The 23,360-nt window shown below is 42.6% G+C and overlaps 1 protein-coding gene across 2 annotated transcripts in view; it reads left to right on the top strand.

Moving 5' to 3' along the window:
• PRMT8 (protein arginine methyltransferase 8) overlaps positions 1-23,360 on the top strand; it is a 219,167-nt gene that overhangs the window by 182,246 nt on the left and 13,561 nt on the right. For both annotated transcript variants that reach the window (XM_069763439.1, XM_069763440.1), the window contains exon 9: positions 22,356-22,477. In XM_069763439.1, the coding sequence (XP_069619540.1) occupies positions 22,356-22,477 (122 nt within the window). The remainder of the gene's footprint in view (positions 1-22,355; positions 22,478-23,360) is intronic.

Here is a 23,360-nt window from a genome sequence, read left to right as displayed (position 1 = left end):
TTCCACAATTGCCACCGTGTCTGCTTAGGTGTTTAGCAATAGTAGACACGGCACTCAGGGCTTCTTGGAGGTGCACAAGTTAGGTATCCAACCCGTCAAATATAAGCAATAAATTACTTGGCACTCAGGAGATCTTTTTGCAAGATAAGAAGTGAACAATTCGTTTATTTGGTGCATCCAGTTCAAAATTGTGCCAAGTAATTTATTGCTTATGCTTAGGTGTTTAGGTCGGACAGCCAACTTGGAATTGACTGCCCTGCCGGTCTCTGAAGTAAAGCGTAGAGTCAATTACTCCCTCGGTGTTCCGGCCACCGGCCCGCGCTCCAGAAGGAGGCAGCCTCTCTCAGGACAGGACTCCTTCTGGTTTTTGTTCTCCTTGTGCCGTGACTTCGTGACTCACTCTCTACAACACAATTCCTTTCGTGTCCTTTGTTAGGATGCATGGGTTGCAGACGCAGGACCGTGTCTTTCTGTCTTGCTAGACCTCTGTCAGGATCCCACCCCTGACAGGGATCCTCTGCCTGCAGCTCCGATGTTCCTCCTTTCCTTCTGTCTGCCTGACAGGAACTGACTAACTTCCTATCCAACCCACCAGTTTTACCCTAATGTGAGGAGTGGCCTAATAGATAGAACCTTTTGCTCCCCCTGGTGGACTGGAGTGTGAAGTGTGCTGTGTGTTTTGTGATACCTGGCAGGGTGAACTCCTTTGGTGCCATCAGACGTAACATCACTCCCCCTGGTGGAAGAACGACATTACTGCAACGACCAGGACTCTGGGGCGCTGCATATACAGTGGGGCAAAAAAGTATTTAGTCAGTCAGCAATAGTGCAAGTTCCACCACTTAAAAAGATGAGAGGCGTCTGTAATTTACATCATAGGTAGACCTCAACTATGGGAGACAAACTGAGAAAAAAAAATCCAGAAAATCACATTGTCTGTTTTTTTAACATTTTATTTGCATATTATGGTGGAAAATAAGTATTTGGTCAGAAACAAAATTTCATCTCAATACTTTGTAATATATCCTTTGTTGGCAATGACAGAGGTCAAACGTTTTCTGTAAGTCTTCACAAGGTTGCCACACACTGTTGTTGGTATGTTGGCCCTTTCCTCCATGCAGATCTCCTCTAGAGCAGTGATGTTTTTGGCTTTTCGCTTGGCAACACGGACTTTCAACTCCCTCCAAAGGTTTTCTATAGGGTTGAGATCTGGAGACTGGCTAGGCCACTCCAGGACCTTGAATTGCTTCTTACGAAGCCACTCCATCGTTGCCCTGGTGGTGTGCTTTGGATCATTGTCATGTTGAAAGACCCAGCCACGTTTCATCTTCAATGCCCTTGCTGATGGAAGGAGGTTTGCACTCAAAATCTCACGATACATGGCCCCATTCATTCTTTCATGTACCCGGATCAGTCGTCCTGGCCCCTTTGCAGAGAAACAGCAGTAAAACATGATGTTTCCACCACCATGCTTTACAGTAGGTATGGTGTTTGATGGATGCAACTCGGTATTCTTTTTCCTCCAAACACGACAAGTTGTGTTTCTACCAAACAGTTCCAGTTTGGTTTCATCAGACCATAGGACATTCTCCCAAAACTCCTCTGGATCATCCAAATGCTCTCTAGCAAACTTCAGACGGGCCCGGACATGTACTGGCTTAAGCAGTGGGACACGTCTGGCACTGCAGGATCTGAGTCCATGGTGGCGTAGTGTGTTACTTATGGTAGGCCTTGTTACATTGGTCCCAGCTCTCTGCAGTTCATTCACTAGGTCCCCCCGCGTGGTTCTGGGATTTTTGCTCACCGTTCTTGTGATCATTCTGACCCCACGAGGTGGGATTTTGCGTGGAGCACCAGATCGAGGGAGATTATCAGTGGTCTTGTATGTCTTCCATTTTCTAATTATTGCTCCCACTGTTGATTTCTTCCCTCCAAGCTGGTTGGCTATTGCAAATTCAGTCTTCCCAGCCTGGTGCAGGGCTACAATTTAGTTTCTGGTGTCCTTTGACAGCTCTTTGGTCTTCACCATAGTGGAGTTTGGAGTCAGACTGTTTGAGGGTGTGCACAGGTGTCTTTTTATACTGATAACAAGTTTAAACAGGTGCCATTACTACAGGTAATGAGTGGAGGAAAGAGGAGACTCTTAAAGAAGAAGTTACAGGTCTGTGAGAGCCAGAAATCTTGATTGTTTGTTTCTGACCAAATACTTATTTTCCACCATAATATGCAAATAAAATGTTAAAAAAACAGACAATGTGATTTTCTGGATTTTTTTTTCTCAGTTTGTCTCCCATAGTTGAGGTCTACCTATGATGTAAATTACAGACGCCTCTCATCTTTTTAAGTGGTGGAACTTGCACTATTGCTGACTGACTAAATACTTTTTTGCCCCACTGTATATATATATATATATATATATCAAGATGGGGCCCACCATAAAGGACATATACCCGGATGGGGGATATATATACCAGGACGTGGCTCAGGCTAAGAGACATATACCAGGAAGAGGTGTATATATATACCAGTGTGGTGCCCAGGGTAAGGGACATACACCAGGAGGAGGGGGCATATATACCAGGATAAGGGACATATATACCAGGATAAGGGACATATATACCAGGATGGGGGATAAATAAACCAGGATGGAGAACTTATACAGTACATACTAGGTTGGGGGGGGCCCGGTCCAAATCTTTCACGGGGCCCATCAGACTCTAGTTATGCCACTGCGTAGGACCAAGTTGGTAGTAAAGGTGTGGGTTAGGCATAGGACAGGTTTTTTGTTTAATTTTTAAGCTTCAGGACTTCAGAACATATTAAACATCTATTAGTGACAATTTCGCTTCTTGACTAATCAATTTGGTCAAAATCAAATTTTGGGCCCAAAACGAATCCGAATTGATTTTTTTTCAAAATGTGCTCATCCGTGCTTTGTATGACATTGCAGGGCTTTGTTTGCTGTCTGCAGCCATAGAGACACATAGGACCACTCGGGAGCTACATACATAAAATTGTTTACAGTATTTTATCATCAAATTGCCATTTTTTTATTTTTTATTTTATTATGGATTAAAAATTGGTTGTCAATGTTCGCTTACCTGTAACGAGCCCGTTCTGACTTCCTACGATTTAATTAATAATGAATTTATAAATAGGATATTTTACATTTTAACATAATAAAAGGCTGTGAATATAAAAATAACTCTATAACTCGCTCATCACATGAGTTGGCAACAGAATTTTTCACTATTTGGCAGAATTACCAGTTTCATTTTTTTTTTTATTTCCATGATATAATTAAACTTGCATGATAGAATATATTTGGTCGTCACGCTCTCAAACTGCGAAGGCAGAAGCAGGTTTTGTACAGGCTCAAGGGCAAACATTTTGGATGCTCTCTTGCCTTTTTTTTGGGGAAGAGGAAAACTCTAAAAATGATCCAAAAATCAAGACCAACCTAAAATGTTTTCTTTTTTCTGCCAAATACACGGACGTGATAAAAAGTAACACTGGTTTTGTGGACTGTCTGTAAATTAAAAGTTAGGTGATGACTTGAACAGGGCCGGTGGCCATTGGCTGCCCAACAGGTGGCCTAGACAGGGAAAACATTGTAGGAGACGCAGTAATAAATTGACCAAGCAGCCCCGATCACCAGGATCCTGGGGTCCCAGAGGTCAGAGCTTTTAATGTCAATGTATAAACAATAGACAGCATTTGTGGATCAACTCTAATCAGTTTTTAGTTGTGTAATCTGCCCCAACAAATTGCACAAAAAAATTGCAAATTACAACGAACCCACCATTTAAAAAAAATTGGGAATGGATTTTTTGTGGAGAGGATGTGACCATCAACTTTCAAACAGATTTATCAGTCAAAAAATGTTGCAAATTTTTACACAAATCTGCATCTAGGTTCTATTTTCGGACTTTAGGAAAAGCTCTATATTTGTCCAACTATATGTCCAACTTATTAAAAGGCTTTATAAAAAAAATTTTGGTCCAATGGATTCTTCAAAATCTCCCACAGAATGCTTAAAAAACAAGCGAGCGCTTTTAACTATGAGAGGCGGCCTCGGTTATTCAGAAATTGGCACAGATTACAGAGCAAGTCAATGACCTCTTGCGGCAGGTGTAGGCTGTAAATTCTGTCCTTAAAGTTGCCCAATATATGTCCAGTTTATTAACCCCTTCACGCCACGGCCCTTTTTCGTTTTTGCGCTCTAGTTTTTCGCTCCCCTCCTTCCCAGAGCCGTAACTTTTTTATTTTTCCGTCAATATGGTCAGGTGAGGGCTTAATTTTTTCACGACCAGTTGTACTTTTGAACGACACCTTTGGTTTTACCATGTCTTGTACTAGAAAACGGGAAAAAAGTTCAAAGTGTGGTGAAATTGCAAAAAAAGTGCAATCCCACACTTGTTTTTTGTTTGGCTTTTTTGCTAGGTTCACTAAATGCTAAATCTGACCTGCTATTGTGATTCTCCAGGTCATTATGAGTTCATAGACACCTAAGATGTCTAGGTGTCTAGGTTATTTTTTATCTAAGTGGTGAAAAAAATTCAAAACTTTGCTAAAAAAAAAAATGCGCTATTTTCCGATACCTGTAGAGTCTCCATTTTTCGTGATCTGGGGTCTGGTGAGGGCTTATTTTTTGCGTGCCGAGCTGACATTTTTAATGATACCACTTTTGTGCAGATACGTTCTTTTGATCGCCCGTTATTGCATTTTAATCTAATGTCATGGCAACCAAAAAAAACATAATTCTGGCGTTTTGAATTTTTTTCTCGCTACACTGTTTAGCGACCAGGTTAATGATTTTTTTTATTGATAGATCGGGCGATTCTGAACGCGGCGATACCAAATATGTGTAGGTTTGATTTTTTGTTACTGTTTTATTTTGGATGGGGCGAAAGGGGGGTGATTTAAACTTTTATATTTTTTTATTTTTTTTCATATTTTTAAAAACATTTTTTTAACTTTTGCCATGCTTCAATAGCCTCCATGGGAGGCTAGAGGCTGGCAAAACTGGATCAGCTCTGCTACATAGCAGCGATCATCAGATCGCTCCTATGTAGCTGAAATGCAGGCTTGCTATGAGCGCCGACCACAGGGTGGCGCTCACAGCAGGCCGGCATCAGTAACCATAGAGGTCTCAAGGACCTCTATGGTTACTGTCCTGACACATCGCCGACCCCCGATCATGTGACGGGGGTTGGCGATGCGATCATTTCCGGACGCAGGTAGTTAAATGCCGCTGTCAGCGTTTGTCAGCGGCATTTAACAGGTTAATAGCGGTGGGTGAATCGCGATTTCACCCACCGCTGTTGCACGCACATGTCAGCTGTACAAAACAGCTGACATGTTGCGACTTTGATGTGGGCTCACCGCCGGAGTCCACATCAATGGGGGAGACACAACATGCGCAGTACTAGTATGGCACATGTCGTGAAGGGGTTAAGTTTCAAGTACCTTGAAATTATTTGTGCTGAAAAAATTTGTGCCAAATTTGTGGATTGGTAAATAAAATGCCACTGTCACGCAGTACCTTGGGAATGCTAACCAGGTCCCTAAAATTAGTGGCGCCCTAGACTGACCCTATCCCCCAGATTACTCCTAAAGATGGATATGCTGTGTTCTCATGCCTTGCTATGCTCCTATATCAACCCTGATCTGTCTCCTTCACGACCCAAGGAGGAGGGAAGCAGAAGAGTATAAGATTACACTAACCAGACAAACAAGGGTAGATGAGATGGACAGGGATAAATGAAAATAACAATCATATAAAATACACTCACCAAAAAATAGTGTGGATCACATGAGAAATAAAAGAAAGATAAACAAAATATGTGAGGATGAGACTGTGCACACAAACATAGCTCCAAGCAACAATCTCCTGTACAACTCTTCAAACACACTTCCAACTCCAAACCAGGTGGTAAGAACTAACACTGGAAATCCTAAGTGACAGAGGTGAGCATAAATAACAGAGGGCAGTGTCCAACACTGAACAACTGAGACCATTAAGGTAAGAAAGTTTCAGGAGTTTCAACTGAACCGTTTAACCCTTGCACCACCAGCAAGGAAAAAGCTTGCACTCTTTAATAAGCTGGTGAAGTACTTCGAACCAGTGCAAGTGTTTGTGAAACCAGAAGCTGCAATCTTCTACCTCCTCTTTGTTGCGGTATCCCCATGACAGTCAGTCTTGGTTAGGTTTAAAATAAGTCTTCCTTTAAGTTTAGGCAGGGGCTTTGGAGTCTTATTGCCCCATCACTATTTTTTAACCACTTAGATGTCGCCGTCAGTCTCTAACAGAGGGGTTTAAATGGGTCAGTTGCGTGTGCGCGTCCAATGAGATCTCGGGGTGCAGATGTGTTAGCATAGGAGCTAGAGGTCTAATAAAGGTTCCATCTTTGTAGTCCAACGAAGTCTAAACTGAGCTGGGCTTCATATCATGGAAATTATAGTGCAAGTGATCAAACGTGCTCAGATTTAAGTCCCCTTTGGGGACTAAAAAAATAGAGAGCTGATAAAAAAAAAAGATTTACATTTTTTTACATTTGTTTTATATTTTAATACTTTGGGTCACCCCGCTTTAAATAATTTAAAAATAACGAAAGTAAAAATTATTTTTTAAAAATAAACATTTTGGTATTGCCCTATACCAAAATGTTTATTCTTTATTATTCCACCTACCAGTATACACGTTTTATTCCAAAAGTCCAATCTATGAAAAAGTAAAAATTAAATAACCTACACGGTAAATGCCAATACAAATGTTTTTTTATCTTTTTCCATCCCGTAACTAATTGGATAGAAGACTATCAAAATACCCTAAAACGATTCCAATAAAAAAAAGCCACCTCGCCACACAAACAACAAGCCCTCACATATCTCAATAGATGGAAAAAAACAAGAAATAAATATTTTTTTTTTGTTAAAATTATGAATTTTCTAACCACTATCCCTTTAAAAAAAACGTCCTGACGTTGCCAGTTCTAAAAAAAATGAAATAAAAAAAATTGGCGGAATTTTTCCAATTTTTCAGTACAGTATATGGTGAATTGAATGGTGTCAATCAAAACTACATTTCAAACATATTAAAAAAAAAAAAAGAAAAAAAAAAGTTTTATGGCTCTTGGATGAAAAAAGAGAAAAAAAAGTGAAAGCACAAAAATAAAAATATCGCCCTATCGGAAAGGGAATAAGGCTGAATTTCCTGTGGATGAAATGTTGTAATTGTACAGTGGAAATACAAATGTTTTTGTTTTTGTATTTTAAATTGTTTTTTTTTTCATTCTGGAAACTCCACTTTAATGGACGGGATGAACTGTTTTGCAACAACTGTGTGGAAATACAAGGTGAAAATTGAAAAACGTCTTTGTTATAGGAAAATACACGAAAGAGCGTTTGCGGCTAATGCATTAGCGGCCCGATGATCAGAAGTCACTGCTGTGAAAATAAATTAACATTGCAAATAAAGTCATATGCTCCGGCCGGGATTAAAATAGCTCAGAGATCTGCTACCATCTAAATTTGTGCTCAGATGATGGATGTCAGACCTGGCAGAGCGCTAATCTGATTTTCTGGGAATAAATAATCTTACTGCCTTTTATTACATTGTGCTGATAAAGTGCAATACCAGGCACAACCACTACACAATGAGTGGCACTGTTCTTAGCAAACAATAAGAGGTGCGCCCCTTTAATCTGGTTACTGATAAGGAAGCTTAGGGGAAAGATCGCCAATTATTTAGTCTTGGTGCCTATATAGCATATATAATTATTTGGGTCTCGTGTATAATGATCCCTTTTTCTTTTATTTGTTGGCGCAGTTGAGGGTTATGGCCGATCGGGCTTGTATATTACATTTACGGAATAAAAGTGTCCAGCTGCCGAATAATTCCACTATACTGTAGACATAGTTTGCCATATTGTTATTGAACAATAATACCACTATACGAATCACAAATAATACTTCCACACCATGACCACATATTACCACCGTATAGTGTCTAAATGATAAAGAAAATCACTGCACCAAGACCAAAAATGCAATATAAAATGAAAATAACACTCCCTGACCATAACTACATATTACTATCATATACAGTGCAGTCACATGCCAACTAGACGTGTGCGGTCTCACTTAATGCAAGGGTATTGAGCGAGGCTGGACACGTCTAGTCGGAATGTGACCGGAAGTATGCAAATCACATACTTGCGGCAACGTGACCGTCCATTCCGCATCGGAGAATCGTCACAGCTGGCACAGGGTGACTGCAGACTTGTATTTTAAGGCCAGACAACCCCTTTAATGATGTTTCCACACCCTCCCTACTTTCCCCCACCTCTACACAAATTCCATAATGCTATAACCGTCCATAGTGTCATAGACAGTAATAAATTCCCCCTGATGCCTCTAGTGACCCTTCTGTATCTCCATGTAGCAATAGTTTCCACTTTCTTCCTCCATGAAGGAAAAGAGCCCCCTCTCTGCTTCTGTAAGAATAGCAATAATTTTCATTTATATAGCGCCAACATATTCCACAGCACTTTACAATTAAGCAGGAAAATGTCCAGTCAATAAAAACAGTAGAACAAGAAGTCTTGGAGACTGAACTGCGAGTTTCGGATTATGAAAGATGTTAGTCTTAGATTCGTTAGAGAATGGAGGGCGCGGGAAGGGTTATAGACAGAAATGAGGGGCGGTGCAGAACTGTGGAGAGCTTTGTGGATGAGAGAGATGAGTTTATACTGGTTGTATTGTATTCTGTCACAAATGGGTAACCAGTGTAATGACTGGAACAGAGTAGAGGAACCGGTGAAGCGGCTGGGCAGAAATACGACCCTGGCTGCCGCATTCAGGATGGATTGGAGAGGAGAAAGTTTGGTTAGAGGGAGACGGATCAGAAGAGAGTTGCAGTAGTCCAGATGAGAGTGAAGAAGAACCGCAATAAGAGTTATTTTGCCGTTTTAAAAGTGAGGAAAGGTCGGATTCTGGTTGTATGTTTACGGTGCAGGCGACACGAGTGAGTGCCTCCACATAGTATCTGCCTCTTTCTTTGACTCTATATAGTAATAGTGCCCCTTTGGCCCTCAACATAGTAATAGTGCCCTCTCTGTACCTTCAAATAGTAATAGTTCTGCCCTCTCTGCATGCATATAGTAATTATTAGTGCCCATTTGTGCTTCCATTTTGTGCCTCCATATAATAATGGTGCCCACTTCTGTATCACAATAAAGTAATAATGCCCCACGCTGTGCCTCCATACAGTAAAAAATGGCCCTATTGAGCCTCCACATAGTAATAGTGCACTCTGCTGTTCCTCCATGTACTAACAATGTCCCCAGTGACTCTACATAGTAATATTAGCCCCTTTGTGCCTCCTCCACATAGTAATAGTGACCCCCTATGTACATCCATATAGGAATAAGCCCACTTCTGTGCATCTGCATAGTAGTAGTGCCCCCTCTGTGCTTCCATATAATTGTCGTGCCACTGTTTGTCTTCATATAATAAATAGTGCACCCCTCTGTGCCATCATGCTGTGATAGCATGGCTTGATGCAGTGCCTGCTACAAACTTGCCCTTACCGATAAACCCCATTGATGTTATTAATGTAGACATATAATCAAGGACACTTCATTGTCACGGACTCACCCACCACCATACAGATACAAAAGCCCCTGCTGTGCAGTAAGGGCACCTATTAGGTTAGCAACAAAGCAAAAAAAAATACATTTAATTTCAAGTAATTTTATTTTAATTTATCAAAGCAAAAAAAAAAAAAATTTTGAAACATACACAAATCATTTATCCTCAGACTCGTCTTGACCTGTACAGTATATTTATGCTTAATTTCTTTTTTTTATGCATTCCCCTTTTTAAAAAATATTATGCTCCTGGGTTCGAACACTTGAGCCTGTGTTTGGATGTCGGTTGTTTTAGTTCTGTTATTCTGGCTGCAGTCTGTGTGGCATAACACTGGAGTTTTTATTTTGTCTGACCTATCACCATTCGGGTGCAGCTTTATATTCTTCATCTTTACCCTTGCTGGCATTTCCCGCTGGTGATAGATTCATTTTAATGTCCAAACATTCTGTTGTTGTTAAAGTCAGTCTGGTAAATTCCAGCTAGAGTTTATCTCTTTGCTATTTTGGTACTTTATTCTGCATCTGCACCTATCTTCTGTTGCTTTCTAGGAAGTAGGTGGCATATTATCTAACAGTACGTAATTTATACTTTATTTTGTATTTCATGGCCTATTCTACTCACTTTGGGATCTTTCCTTTGTTCAGCACATTTTCCTTTTTGTAGGTAATTCACACTCTGGTCTGCCCTCCGGTTCTTTAGGAGGAACGTGAAGCAACTTGATGGCCTCTTAGGCCATTTAGGTCTCAGTTACCACCTTCTAGTCTGTGGTGATGACTATCTCTGCTCACTCAGGAACCACTAGGGACAGCTGGGTTGAGATCTCTAGTCTGTACAGGAACCGGAAAGGTCAGTTGCAGTTTTTTAGCTTATTGCTAGTGATGGGTAGACCCATGGATGTTCGGGTTCGTCGGGTTCTGCCGCACATTTAAAACAGTTTGGTTCTGATACTAGAACTGTACCCAAATTTGAACCCGAACCCGGACCCCATTCATATGAATGAGGTACCCAAACATCTGGTGTTTCCCATGTTGTCATCTGTGTGACAGCACGAGAAACACCAACTCTGATCGGTGATAAGTTTGCTACCACCGGTCAGAGCTCTGCAGTTCCAACATGGTTCCACAGATGACAGCATTTGAGCCTGTAGCTCTGGCCGGCAGTAAAAAGGTTGCCGCCAGTCAAAGGCATTGGCTTATGAGAGTACTACTCTCATTATCATATGCCTAGTCTCACTGATAGCAGCCAGAGACTATGCAATAAATAAAAGAAAAAAATGGCATGGGGACCCCTCTATTTTTGCTAATCAGCACAGGTAAAGCTGACAGCTGCATGCTGCAGCCCCCAGCTGTCAGCTTTGCCTTTGCTGCTCATCAAAAATAGAGGAGTCCCATGTGTTTTTTAAATAAATTATTTAAGAAAATGGTGTGAGGTTACCCCCCTATTTTTGACAACAAGCCAACCTAAAGCAGACAGTTGGGGCCTAATTTTCTCAGACTGGCATGGATATTGGCCCTCCCCTGCCTAAAAAATAGCAGCCCGTAGCTGCCCCAGAAAAGGCACATCTATTAGATGCACCAATTCTGGCTCTTTGCCTCACTCTTTCCACTTGCCCTCTTGCAGTGTCAAGTGGGGTAATATTTGCGGGGTTAATGTCAGCTTTGTATTTTCTGGTGACATCAAGCCCATGGTTTAGTAATGGAGGGGCGTCTATAAGACACCCCCATTAATAACCCCATATTCTATATGTAATAAAAACATTCACAGAGTAACGTTCTTGTCACGCTCACGCCCTGACGTAGGCGTGAGCTCGGGGGGTTTGTGGCCCCACTGTGCCACAAACCAGACTACCCTGGAAGGGGCGTGACTATGACAGCTGCCTGGCTTTTCACTGGAGCCTCTGATGGTGAGGTCAGGCTTGTGCAGCAGGCAGCTGCCAGGTGCTACTCCAGGGTGGTGTCTGGCTGTGGCTGCTGATCCCACTTGGGAGACAGGAACACCAGGATTGGTGCGGGCATCAGGCAGGACTGGCAGAAGAGCACGGCTGAAACTCAGATGAGTAGGCTGGCATGGCTGAGACACAGGGCAGGCAGAGATACGGCAGAGAACACAGGGCTGGCAGAGACACGGCAGAGAATACATGGCTGGCAGGAACATAGGACTGGCAGGAACGGCAGGAAACACGACTGGCTAGGACAGCAGGAACACAGGACTGGCTAGGACAGCAGGAACACAGGATTGGAAGGCACAGCAGAGAACACAGGACTGGTTGATGTGGTGTATGAAGGAACAGATAGGGGCCTGTTCACACTGGAGGTGCAGGTACGCATATGTAGTTAGGAGGAACAGGTAGGGACCTGTTCACACTGGAGGTGCCGGAACGGATATGAAATATGAAGGAACAGGTAGGGACCTGTTCACACAGGAGGTGCAGGTATGGATATGTAGAATGAATAAACAGGAAGGGACCTGTTCACACTGGAGGTGCTGGTATGGAAATGTAATATGGAGGAACAGGTAGGGACCTGTTCACACAGGAGGTGCAGATACGGAAATGTAGTATGAAGGAACAGGTAAGAGGGAACAGGTTGGGACCAGTTCAGACTGGAAGAAAACTGCAAGGCTGCGAATAGGAGCGGTAGAGCAGCAAGAGATAGCACAGCAATAAAAGCTAAGGAGAGCGGAGCCACAAGGAATGTGGAGAGGAGCTGCAGCAAGAGATACTGCAGAAGCTAAGCAGAGTGGAACCGCAAGGAATGCGGAGAGGAGCTGCAGCAGGAGATTACTTCAGCAGCAGAAGCTAAGCAGAGCAGAACCACAAGGAATGTGGAGAGGAGCTGCAGCAAGAGATACTGCAGAAGCTAAGCAGAGTGGAACCGCATGGTTTGCAGAGAGGAGCTGCAGCAAGAGATTACTGCAGCAACGGGAGCGGAGCAGAGTAGAATGGAGCAGAACCGCAGTAGTGCGGAGTAGAGATCAAGCCACAAAGGTACAGAGCAGGCAGAGCCGCAAGAGTGCGGAGCGTAAGCAGACTGAGAACACAAGGAAAGACACAGCAGGGAAGGAAGCCACAGACAAGGAGACCGAGATAGGACAAAGTACAGACAAGGCAATGGAAGAAGACAAAGACACAGGGACCAGGATATTCTGCCTCCTGGAGGGCGGACAACAAGATCAAGACAAGAACACAGAGCAACGCCTCCAGAGAGGGAGTAACTCAGAGCAAGGCCTGGCAAACTCAGAAGCTAAACACAAACTGAGCTAACACATTTCACAGGCCCAGACCGCAGGGTGGAGCTGCACTATATACTGGAGGCCTCTTGGTAATTGGTCAGGAACAGATTAGACAGATGCACCTGATTCCTATAAGAACCAGAGAGTTCAGGCGCCGCCCCCCTATGCACACAGCCAGGAAGCATGCAGAGAGCAGAGACAGAATATGGAGCTGGCAAGGAACAGAAACCGCAACATGACCTGGAACAGTGGGTAAGATAGTGTGAAAGATGAGAGGCCATGCCATGATGCCAGCAGAGTTGTTACAGTTCTTTAACTGAAATAAAAACAGAGATTCCGATATTTGAAAGAAACACTCCATACCCGCTTTCACCTATTACTGTAAAATTAAAAATAATAAAACACCATATTCCTCACTTGTCTGATGACAATCCATTTATCCCATGAAGAGGCCAACTCTGCTACATTTGGATTGCATGGCTGAGTGGCAACATGATGCAACCGCTCAGCTGTGAATTCAGGAGACATTGAGCTAAGCCTGAGAACTCCGCTTCAGTGCCAAGTGAAGAAATCAAAAGGTGACCGGAGTCCATCGGCTATGAACTCCGGTCACCTTTTGATGTCAGCACTCTCCACTGTAGCGGAGTTCTCAGGCTCTGCTCAGTCCATGTTCAGGGTCCAGGCACGGATACTAGATGTTTGGAACTTTACTGTTAGGATTCTCCCATCCCGATATATTACATATAACAAAAAAATAGTTAAATAAAATGCTACAATATTTAATTACTTAAAAATGATACCTAAAAACTATAATCCCTTAAATAATAAAGCTTCAAATAGTTACATGGGATTACAAAAAAAAAGTTATATCTGACAGAATGCAAGGAAATAAAACATTAAGAAAAAATCTTTTGATCCTTAATGACAAAAATTGGAGTCGTTATATATTAAAAAAAAACGCAATGGTCAACTGTGTCCAAATTTTTTTTTTTTTAACATAAAGAACAAAAAAAATCTAAAATATTTCCCCTTAAATTCCCTATCTAATTGTGATAAAAATATAATTTAGAATATTTGGATCTAGATCTAACTGTAGATTAGAGTGAAATACAAATGTTTAGCATTTTATCTAAGCCAAAATAAGGGCACGGATCAAAGCCGGCACTCCCAGTAGAGTACTGGGATAATCAGTCATTTTAATTATTCAGCACATTGCTTTTTCATGTTCAACCCACAGCCACTGAATACAGTATATCGAGTACAGATATGGCGGACATCCTTTTGAAGTACGATAAAACTGCATAAAACAAATTCCATTCCAAAAATATTACATTTCGATCTTAAGAGAGCACAAAAATTAAAATAGACTTTTGTAAAAATATTGAAAGTAAAATTTCAAGAACCTAGTACTAAATCTAGATTGTTGTCTGTGAAGGTATTTGGTGGAAAAGATGATAAGGCCGGAGTCACACTCAGCGTAGGGAAATACGGTCCGTATTTTACATGCGTAATACGCAGAAATGTTCCTAAAATAGTGGTCCGTATGTCATCCGTAGGCAGGGTGTGGCAGCATATTTTGCGCATTTCATCCTCCGTAATCCGTATGGCATCCGTACTGCGAGATTTTCTCGCCGGCTTGCAAAACGGAGATACAAGGGATCCATGTGCTCAAATATTCGTGAAAACATATATACAGTCTATATATATATATATATATATATATATATATATATAAATATATATATATATATGTCAGTGAGACACACACATATATATATATATATATATATATATATATATATATGTATATTTCATACAGCGCTAGATAGCAGAAAATCCGGTAATTCGATTGCCGGCTTTTGTTATCTCCTTCCCAAACCCAACATGATATGAGACATGGTTTACATACAGTAAACCATCTCATATCCCTTTTTTTTGCATATTCCTCACTACTAATGTTAGTAGTGTGTATGTACAAAATTTGGGGGCTCTACCTGTTAAAATAAAGGGTTAAATCGTGGAAAAAACTGGCGTGGGCTCTCGCACAATTTTCTCCTCCAGAGTGGGAAAGCCAGTGACTGAGGGCAGATATTAATAGCCTAGAGAGAGACCATGGATATTGCCCTCCCCCCCTGGCTAAAAACATCTGCCCCCAGCCACCCCAGAAAAGGCACATCTGTAAGATGCGCCTATTCTGGCACTTGGCCACTCTCTTCCCATTCCCGTGTAGCGGTGGGATATGGGGTAATAAAGGGTTAATGTCACCTTGCTATTGTAAGGTGACATTAAGCCTGGTTAATAATGAGAGGTGTCAATAAGATACCTACTCATTATTAATCCAATAGTAGTAAATGGTTAATAAAACACACACACATTAGGAATAAAGTATTTTATTGAAATAAAGACACAGGGTGTTGTAATAGTTTATTATACTCTCAATCCAATTGAAGACCCTTGTCACCTGAAACTAAGTTAAAATAAAAAATCAACAATATCCCATACCTTCCGTTGTTCAGTCTTGTCCCATGCTGTAAATCCATCTGAAGGGGTTAAATAGTTTTACAAGCAGCAGCCTGCTAATGCAGCTGCCCCTGCCTGTAAAAACTGGGGAATGAATGGAAAGCAGGGGAACATAGCTACCTAGACTTGCGGTGCTGCGCCCCCTGCTGGTATAACCTCAGATGAACTCGAGCGTGAGAAAATATTCAGAAAAATTCCCACGCTCGAGTTCATCCGAGGTTATGCCAGCAGGGGGTGCAGCACCGCAAGTATCTCATTCCTGGCTCCAGCCATATGTTCTCGCATCCTGCCCTCATGAGTATCTATTCTGCCCCATATGATCTCCCATCCTGCCCCATCTGTCTCCATCGTATCCATCCTGCCCCACGATCCTGCACGATCTGTCTCCAATCCTGCCCCATGTCTTTCATTCTGCCCCGTGTCTCCAATCATGCCCCGTATCTACATTCTGCCTATGTCTCCAGTCCTGCCCCCAGTGGGTTCAGCATATTGCCCCAAGTGTGTCCAGCATATTGCCCCCAGTGTGTCCAGCATATTGCCCCCAGTGTGTCCAGCATCCTGCCCCCAGTTTGTCCAGCATCCTGCCCCCAGTGTGTCCACCATATTGCCCCGTTTGTCCAACATTCTGCCCCAGTGTCTCCAGCATATTGCCCCCAGTGTGTCCAGCATATTGCCCCCAGTGTGTCCAGCATATTGCTTCCAGTGTGTCCAGCATTCTGCCCCAGTGTCTCCAGCATATTGCCCCCAGTGTGTCCAGCATATTGCCCCCAGTGTGTCCAGCATATTGCCACCAGTTTGTCCAGCATTCTGCCCCAGTGTCTCCAGCATATTGCCCCCAGTGTGTCCAGCATATTGCCTCAGTGTGTCCAGCATTCTGCCCCAGTGTCTCCAGCATATTGCCCCCAGTGTGTCCAGCATATTGCCCCCAGTGTGTCCAGCATATTGCCTCAGTGTGTCCAGCATTCTGCCCCAGTGTCTCCAGCATATTGCCCCCAGTATGTCCAGCATATTGCCCCCAGTGTGTCCAGCATATTGCCCCCAGTGTTTCCAGCATATTACCCCCAGTATGTCCAGCATATTGCCTCAGTGTGTCCAGCATTCTGCCCCAGTGTCTCCAGCATATTGCCCCCAGTATGTCCAGCATATTGCCCCCAGTGTGTCCAGCATATTGCCCCCAGTGTCTCCAGCATATTGCCCCCAGTGTGTCCAGCATATTGCCCCCAGTGTCTCCAGCATATTGCCCCCAGTATGTCCAGCATATTGCCCCCAGTGTGTCCAGCATATTGCCCCCAGTGTTTCCAGCATATTGCCTCAGTGTGTCCAGCATTCTGCCCCAGTGTCTCCAGCATATTGCCCCCAGTGTGTCCAGCATCCTGCCCCCAGTGTGTCCAGCATATTGCCCCCAGTGTTTCCAGCATATTGCCCCCAGTGTGTCCAGCATCCTGCCCCCCGTGTGTCCAGCATATTGCCCCAGTGTGTCCAGCATATTGCCCCCAGGGTGTCCAGCATCTCTGCCCCCAGTGTCCAGCATACTGGCGCGGGACCCCTGGATTGCCGCCCGTTCGCAATAAAAAAAAAAAGAGTTCTCACCTGTCCGCGCTCCTTCAGCGAAGCTCTCTCCTCGCAGCTGAAGTGCGCACTCGCCGGCGACTGACAATGACATCAGACGCCGGCGACGTGCGCATTGCGGCTGATGTCAGCTGCCAGCCTCCGATTGGCTGGCGGCTGTTAACTATTGATGTGCGGGCGTGCGCCCGCACATCAATAGCGTTTAACTGCCGCCGCGCCGGTAGGGGCCCGGTGAGCAGATGAGACCGGGCCCGATGCGAGCCCCCTCTGCCCACCGGGCCCATACTACGCCAGTCAGGGCAGTAATGCCCTGATGGCGGCTGGCAATCTGAGTGGTAGCCCAGGGCCCCCCACACCATTGGACCCTGGGCTACAGATTGACCCTATTATAATCCGCCCCTGGATACAATACCCAAATAATAAAGCCATAGCATACCCAAGTAATAGAGCCATAAAATGTCCAAATAATAGAGCCATACAAAGCCATAATACAGCTCTACAATATCAAAATAATAAAGTCGTAAAATATATAACTAGTAAAGTAAAAAAATGGTCAAACAATAAATACATAAAATGATAGCGCTATACGAAGCCTTAATAGAGCCATAGAAGACCTAAATAACATTCACTTTTACATGTACAGCATCATGGAATCAATATTGTTCTAAAAATAAATAATAATAAAGTCACAAAATGCACAAATAGAGCTAGAAAAAAGCCCTAATTAAAGAGCCGTACAATATGCAAGGAATAAAGCCATCAAATTATCAAATAAAGCCATACAAAGCCATAATAGAGCAATGCAGTGCCCAAAATAATGAGGCTATAAAACACCCCAAAAATAAAGCCATAAAATTCCCAAATGATAGAGACATACAAAGTCAGAAAAATGAGAGCCATAAAATACCCAAATAGTAAAGCCATAATGTTTCCAAATAATAAAGCCATACAAAAATCCTAATAATAGAGCAATAGAAAGCCGTATTAATAGAGACATAAAATAACCAAAACAATAAAGTCTTAAAATACTCAAATAGTAAAGCTATAAAATACCCTAATAATAAAGCCACACAATGCCCAAATATCAAACAAATGCAATTTCCATACAGGATAGCTATTTTGTGCCCTAATAGTAGAATTATACAATATCCAAATTATAGAGCCAGAAAACATCCAAGTGAAGAGTCCATAAACAATAGGGTGCCATATAATAGAGTCATACAACGTCCCATATTTAGAACCTTGAGGTACCCAAATAATAGAATCATACAGTACTTACTGGGGATAATAGAAATGCCTTTGATCTGTGGTTTCTGTGGATCAGGCGCAGGTCTCTGTGACTTCAACGCTATAGCATACACACAAACAAATACAACTCTACTCTGAACACAGTACGATATATACAGCGGGTGAAATAAGTATTGAACACCTCACCTCTCATTCAGGGCATTCTCCCACAGTATTTTGGTAAGGTGGGTGCAGGTAATCCCTCCTTTTTTGATTGTTCAATTAGACTGCATATTTGTCCTCCAAGTTGTGCAGACTAGTAAACCACATTGGGCTGATGCAATATGTACGGTAATCAGCAGGCATTCAACAAATTAACATGCAGCAAGGGTCAACTGGCAGTCTCACATGAAACAGTGGTTCATGTCCCTGCCTTGACCTACTGAAGGAACAATAAGTCTGGCATAATTAAGAATAATTCACCCCCGCACCAGTAACCAGATTGACGATGTGTCATCACAAGCACTGCATCCAATCAGTGGCCACTAATGGACTACAGCTTTAGCGGTTTGTTCAAAGGAAGCGAGAACAAAGAAACTAAAGGTATGTGCACACCTTAAGTATTTTCTGCAAAAATTTCTCCATCAAAAATTGTTTCTCCTGGTAGGAAAAACCTTTCATAAAAAGGTGCGCTTTTATCTCAATTTTGCAAGCATTTTTACTGTGTGTTTTTTAGGTGAAAAACACTGAAAACTTGCTGAAAGAAATTACATTCTGCAGATTTGGACCTGCTTCAAATATGCAAGAAAAAAATTTGTGTAGTGTGTGCATGAAAACTCTTTCAGCTTGGTGGAAAGGCGTCAAAAACGCAACATGAGAACGTAACCCTAAATCGACGCTCACGGGTTGATTTTTTTTTGCAGCATTTTTTTATTGCAGACATCTCGGTTTTATTTTCCCGATTGAATTTGAGAACTGAAACATTTTTTTTAAAATCAGCATCATGTCCACTTTTTTAGTGTTTTTGCACCTATGGAAAGCCTTGAGCCAGTGCTAAAAACACTTACAAAAGGCAGCAGACAGGCCAATTACACATGTAATCTGCACCCAAACAAAAAAAATGGTGCAAAAAAACTCTTCAAAAATGTCTGTCCAAAGTAAGTAAGTAATACATATTTCCATCTTCTGTGGCTGAATTCATCCATTAACTCTTGTTATTAGTCCGGATCATTCACGTCCAGGTTGAGTCGAAGCTCCGGCGGAATTTCTGGAGGAAACACATTTTGTAGTGATTGGTTTCAATTCACATTCATATGTAAGTGATTTAACTCGAGCCACGATTTCAATAATGTGATTTCTCCAGAATGGCTGCGTTAAAAAAAGGTTTTCAGTTTCAATTTGCAAGCTGTCACAATATTAGGGAAAGAGCAGACATGGATATTTGGAAGCTCGTTTCCTAAGACCCCTGTCAACGTCGTCAATGTCTCCGCCTAAAGTCCTGAATTAGATATTACTTGCGTCTGGAATACAGATCAGGATGATTGTCCTTCCACAGAAAATATATTTGGTGCCGACAGTAAAAGTTAACAAAGATAGTAAGAATGGGAACAGTATTTTGGAAATTTGGGCCATAATTCTTGAAGGAGTTTTTTCGGGACCCTCATCACTGGGCGCCGCAATCAAGAGCTGCCCTGGAAGAGTCCTAGTAGATATGTCCATGATATTTCTAACATTTGCTATGTCTGACGCGAGATGACTGGTTAACGAAATCTCGATTAAGCCACTTGCCGACATATGATGCACTGCTACGTCATATGCCGACTCCTTGACTTTGATGCGGGCAGATGATGGTCGATTTAATCAGCCATTATGTGCCTTTAACAGCCGCTAGCGGAGCAGAGCAGCGGCCTTTAACACACCACGGAATGGGGTACGTCCTTGCACACTCCCACCATCTGTGATGTGATTGTGGGGCACTGATGGGTTTCCATGATAGCCGAGGGTCTGCTGAAAACCCCCGTGCTTATCATGACAATTCTCCTGTGAAAGCCAGCCTGTAGCCGGCGTTCATAGACCATGATTTTCGCTATGCTAATGCACTGCTATATATAGAACAAACGATCAGTTGATCGCAGCTTCAAGACCCTTGAGGGGACTATTAAATACAGTAAAAAATATGAAAAAAGTTAGAAAAAACACAAAAGTTTTAACCCCCTTTGCTTCATTAAAAATAAAACAATAAAAAAACACATATTTGGGATCGCTGAACACTTCAAAAAGTACAGCTGGCCGAGGGGCAACCGAGAACCATGAACGCTTGTAACCAGTTACTCATGGTTCTAGCAACCTTAGATCTTCTAGCCATTGATTTTTCAAGGGTAGACCTGAAATCCTTGTCTATCATGTTTTAAATTAAGACCAAAGTCTACATATTGATTAGCCCATATTTCCTTCTTTGTCTCATTGTCTAAGTAAGCACCTAAAAGGATAATCCCAAAAAACAATGCTTCCTTATGAATACCAGAACAGGGAGTGGTCGCAGCATTATGGGATTGCTTAAAGGAATTAGGGGGGTTTAATGGTTCTAGCCAAGACAGTAAAGCCCATAGGGCTGATACTAACTCCCCTCCCCTCTCATTTGCACCCAAAGCTTCCATGAGATTGAACTCACCGCTAGATGAAGGAACCTGAAGGAATCCTGATGGAAGGTCCAGGACCACGAGGGACTGGCCTGCCCCATATCTGCCTGTTCGACTCCAAAGGCTCCCGCCTCTAGCAATGATGTTCCAACCTGCCCAAGTCATAAGAACTGCAGGAACAAGCTGATTAAGAATGCAACTGAGAAGATCTGGAACAACAAGACCTTCTATTGCATTTTGATGTTCTAGAAGAATGACTGGAGCACCTCAGTGTGTTTCCAGGGGGCTCATACGCATTCCGCTGAGCATGGGCAGGGACACTAAGAATAAGACTCTGTGGTGGACAGGAACAACACAAGTTCTAATTAGTGTGGGGGGGAGAGGAGCAGGTGATAACACCATCAGGAGGTGACCCAGAACAAAACCCTGCTGAGATATGATAATTAGTGCAGCTCACATTAACCCTATTAGCACCAAAGATCACAAAAATATCAGAAAAGATTGGGAGAGGGAGGCAGCCTAGAACTGAAATAAAGTCTAGCCTGTTTGACCAATCAAGGACCTCTTCCCTATACGGATTGTGGTTTACTAGATCTTCAAGGCAGACACACTCTCCAGATCGTTTCTGTCTTCTGACCAGGAAGAGGAGCTTCAATACACCATTGAGCCCTCCAAAATTAATCTAGTCTCTCTATTGGATTTGTCTCATCTCTGCTCTGGAAAGACTTACGTTGCTGAACCTGATAGGAAACGGGTCCTTCTCTGGGGTCACTCGTCTAAGTTAGCTGGCCATGCTGGGCAGAAGAAGGCGGCTCTCCTCATTTCTCCCGACACTATTGGTGGCCGTCTACCTTGTCACGCCCCTCCAGGCTCTCCTTGGACCATATCCATTACAGGAGTGCTAACTGGAATGGGATATTTTCCATCTCTGCTCAGCAACCCTGGAAACCTGCCTCAGTTCTTTAATAAGGTTGGTGTGCCAGGGTTGCCTGTTGATGGTGTGATTTTTGGTATGTGTGAGGGGGTGACTGTTTCAAGCGCTGTAGATGTTGTTTTATATAAAGCAGTAGCATCTGCAGTATGTACAGTATCTATTAATCTTTCAAAATTCAGCAAGTATTTTTGATCTAGAGACCTAGCAAGGCCCTTATCTGTCAAAGTGTTCCTCTCCATGTCACCAAGCCTTGGTGCTTGTACACACATTTAGGGGACTGGTAGAAGTGACTCTTTGGAGGCATGGCCTAAAAAGAGTAAAGAATAAAATATATTCTCTTGCTTTCTAAGTCATCTAAAGTAGTCTCTGGCTCAATTTTTTCTGTATATACCATACTTTTTCCCCTATGATGCAGGTGGGGCTGAGGTTCTAGACTACGTTAGGTAGGGTTTCAATGAATATTTGGTACGTAAATCTCCCCCTGGTTACACTTTTGTCTTCGCAGATACTGTACTTTCTATAATGAAGGAATTATGTCTATTTTCAATCAATTTTGATGTTTTTGTCATTTTCTTCCTCAGCCCCAGATGCTCCATATACACACTGGAAACAAACTGTATTCTACCTGGAAGATTACCTGACTGTACGAAGAGGAGAAGAACTGTATGGAACAATATCTATGAAACCAAATGCTAACAATATCGTAAGTTATGTGCCTATCTGCCTCATTTACTGAAGTACAATAGAATGTAGCTAGAAGTCTCCATTGGAGCTTTTCTGGGACCCTGCATCAGATAGAGCTAATGTTTGCCCTATTTAACATCAGACTAGGACTGTTTGGGCCACCAAAATCATTGAGGTTCTTCTAAGCATTTATACAGAACATGTTCACTTTCGATTGGGTCATGGATATCAAATACGTTTTCGTGGTGAGCTCATGAGAAATAAATCCTACACGCCCCAAAGTCATCTCCAAATGGACATTTGAAGCCCTTTTATATTACTTACTCTAAATCGTGTTGGAATTTGGACCACAAGAATATCTTCCGATGGGACAGTGTGACCGTGGCCCATTATCCCATGTTTTTTTCCTCCTCACCAGTAGAAATCAGTCTTCTTCATCTCTGTAGGCACGAATGATGAGAGATGGGATACCAGATACAGGAAAAATGGGAAATAGGAGCCTCGCCTAACACCGGACCCTCCTTTTTCTACGCATTTATGGTGGCACATACTTGCAAACTTTTCTGGGATAAAAGGGAGACCTCCTGGGCTACTGGAAGAGTTGTCAAAACTCCCGGACAACACAGAAGAAAACATCGCTCCTTTTGCGTAGCTGAAGATTCAGTCTACCGTTGAGCAAAAAGATTAGTGAGACCCTGGTCTAGTGGCTTAATCGGTAGCCTTCCCGGCGCCTCAACTAATCAAAAGATGCACCAGGAAGTAGGAGATGGCCAGGGCCTAACAATGAGGCTGCTGAACTCAATTGTTGTAAATCTTTTTGCTCAACTTTAGGCCTAATTAGAGATGAAGAATTTGATTCTAAGCAAATTGGATTTGTCACAAATTTTTCGGTATTTGATACT

The sequence above is a fragment of the Ranitomeya imitator genome, chromosome 4 (genome assembly GCF_032444005.1).
Source record: "Ranitomeya imitator isolate aRanImi1 chromosome 4, aRanImi1.pri, whole genome shotgun sequence".
Taxonomy (NCBI): domain Eukaryota; kingdom Metazoa; phylum Chordata; class Amphibia; order Anura; family Dendrobatidae; genus Ranitomeya; species Ranitomeya imitator.
The sequence above is the reverse complement of the archived record's forward strand: the minus strand, read 5'-3'. Positions and strand labels throughout refer to the sequence as shown.